The sequence below is a fragment of the Cryptomeria japonica genome, chromosome 11 (assembly GCF_030272615.1).
Source record: "Cryptomeria japonica chromosome 11, Sugi_1.0, whole genome shotgun sequence".
Lineage (NCBI taxonomy): Eukaryota > Viridiplantae > Streptophyta > Pinopsida > Cupressales > Cupressaceae > Cryptomeria > Cryptomeria japonica.
Genome location: NC_081415.1, coordinates 568,909,361 through 568,911,194, shown reverse-complemented (window position 1 = coordinate 568,911,194; position 1,834 = coordinate 568,909,361). Strand labels below are relative to the sequence as shown.

The window sequence follows — 1,834 nt, the reverse complement described above, 5'->3', positions numbered from 1 at the left end:
TCTTTTGAACAGCTGTTGTTTATGTTTGTTGTTTCTATTATCAACAGCACTACTGCTGATCTGATACTTTATCTTTCTTTTTCTCACAATTAATTGTGAAGTTATTTATTAGTTAAATTGACAGTATACTTTGCTCAATGAAAAAAACTCTCACAATCTATCCGACTGATTGATTAGAGAAACCATAAACATTATAATATATATTGTCCGTATTCATTAAAGAAACCGTACGCATAATAATACATGTTTGCTCTTACTTATTTGGCAAACAATACAGAAAATATTAATAGGTAAGTACATACACTTCATCTTATTAATGTTTTCAATTGAAATCCCTCCTCTACGATGTCAACTACTAACAATAGAGAAACGAAAGATTCATTTATGATTGAACAACGTAAACATCTTGCTTTAAGCTTTCCTGATCAAATGCTGAAGTTTAACATATAGTGGCTCGATATTAGTAAAGCTATTGTCTGGTACCTGTGAAATTGAAATAAAATGCACCTCAGAGTTCTGAAGAGAATGAAGCATACATACTGTAAGAAGTTTTTAGGAAAATACCTTGAAGTATAGGGTATGGAAGACTTTTTCATTAGTTACAGACGAAGCAGCATTGACAACTTCAACTCCATATTCTTCCAACACAAGAAGAATATCGGACAAGGCAATCTGATTCTGGGTCAAGTTTATTTGTACCTGAAATGCAGTTGAACCGAGTGAGATTATCTTAACTGATGGGAAGCCCTCATCTGATTCGTGGAATTCAACAGGCCTGGATATTTCAACACCTTTAAAGCATGCTTCACGAGTGTTCTTCTTCTCTCTTTCCTTTCTTAAATCTTTGATCTGCTGCTCTAGATTACGAATGTAATTAGCGGCTTCCTCCAGTTGGTCTGTTATTGAACGCTTTCCCTGCACAATATAGATTCAAATTCAATTCAGATAAAACAAAACCCACCGAATAAAACTATTTCATATCTGAGATGTAACAAAATCATACCCGAATGCTTTCTTCCGGAAGTAGTGACCTCAGCTCCGAGTAGAGAGAATTCATGTCTTTCCGCCGCTTCCTTTCAATCATTTTGTGGATAATCTGTTTGCTGGGTTGTGCGCTTGCCTTCTTCCCAAAGTTAGTTGAACTGGGGTTACCAAACCCAATTGCTGAACGCTCCTGAATATAGAAATCCTGACCATTTTTGTACGCTTTGTCGGGCTGAAATGAGATGGAACTGAAATTCGCAAGGTCAAATTCATTATTTGGGTGGAAAGTCATTGTATAGGGAAAATTGGCCATTAGGGTTGTTGGGTTTTAAGCCCAGTCTGGCAGGAGATTTGCTGCACAAGGGATATATCCGAGGTTAGATCTGAGCAGGCATTAATTAGGGTTAGGGTTGAGAGATTCTCCTGAGATATTAGTATAATAAACAAGCCGAAGATTGCAAAATCTGTACAAACTGATCTTGTACTGGGTCCAGATCTTGTCAGGTAATAAGAAAACAAGATCGGAATCAAACTAGATCTGTGGACTGAAGCCAGAAGAATTCAATATTATCATGCGCTGTAGTCTACTGACCTCCTTCCAACCGAAATAGAACTGCGTGAAAAAAGAAATGTTTGACTGTATGAATGTTGATTATACAACAATTGATTAGTCCACAATCAATATTTTAAAGCTCTCTTATGATAACACAGCGATTCCAATAATGGAATTTTGTCTCTATTATTTAGTATTTTTTTTTTTAAAAGAGCTCTTTAGATCTCAAATTGAGTAGGAAAAGAATTCATCTTTAGTACGTCTTTTAATTAATAAAAAATGGACTTGTTACTTTTA

The 1,834-nt window shown here is 35.4% G+C and overlaps 1 protein-coding gene across 1 annotated transcript; it reads right to left on the bottom strand.

The window, feature by feature from the left end:
* Positions 1 to 430: 430 nt before the first annotated feature.
* Positions 431 to 1,429, bottom strand: LOC131047080 (transcription factor bHLH118-like). Its single transcript, XM_057980907.2, has 2 exons — positions 1,004 to 1,429; positions 431 to 915 (listed from the first exon to the last, which is right to left on the bottom strand). Exons 1-2 carry the CDS (start codon positions 1,295 to 1,297, stop codon positions 553 to 555), a joined length of 657 nt encoding a protein of 218 aa, XP_057836890.2. The 5' UTR covers positions 1,298 to 1,429; the 3' UTR covers positions 431 to 552.
* Positions 1,430 to 1,834: the final 405 nt, after the last annotated feature.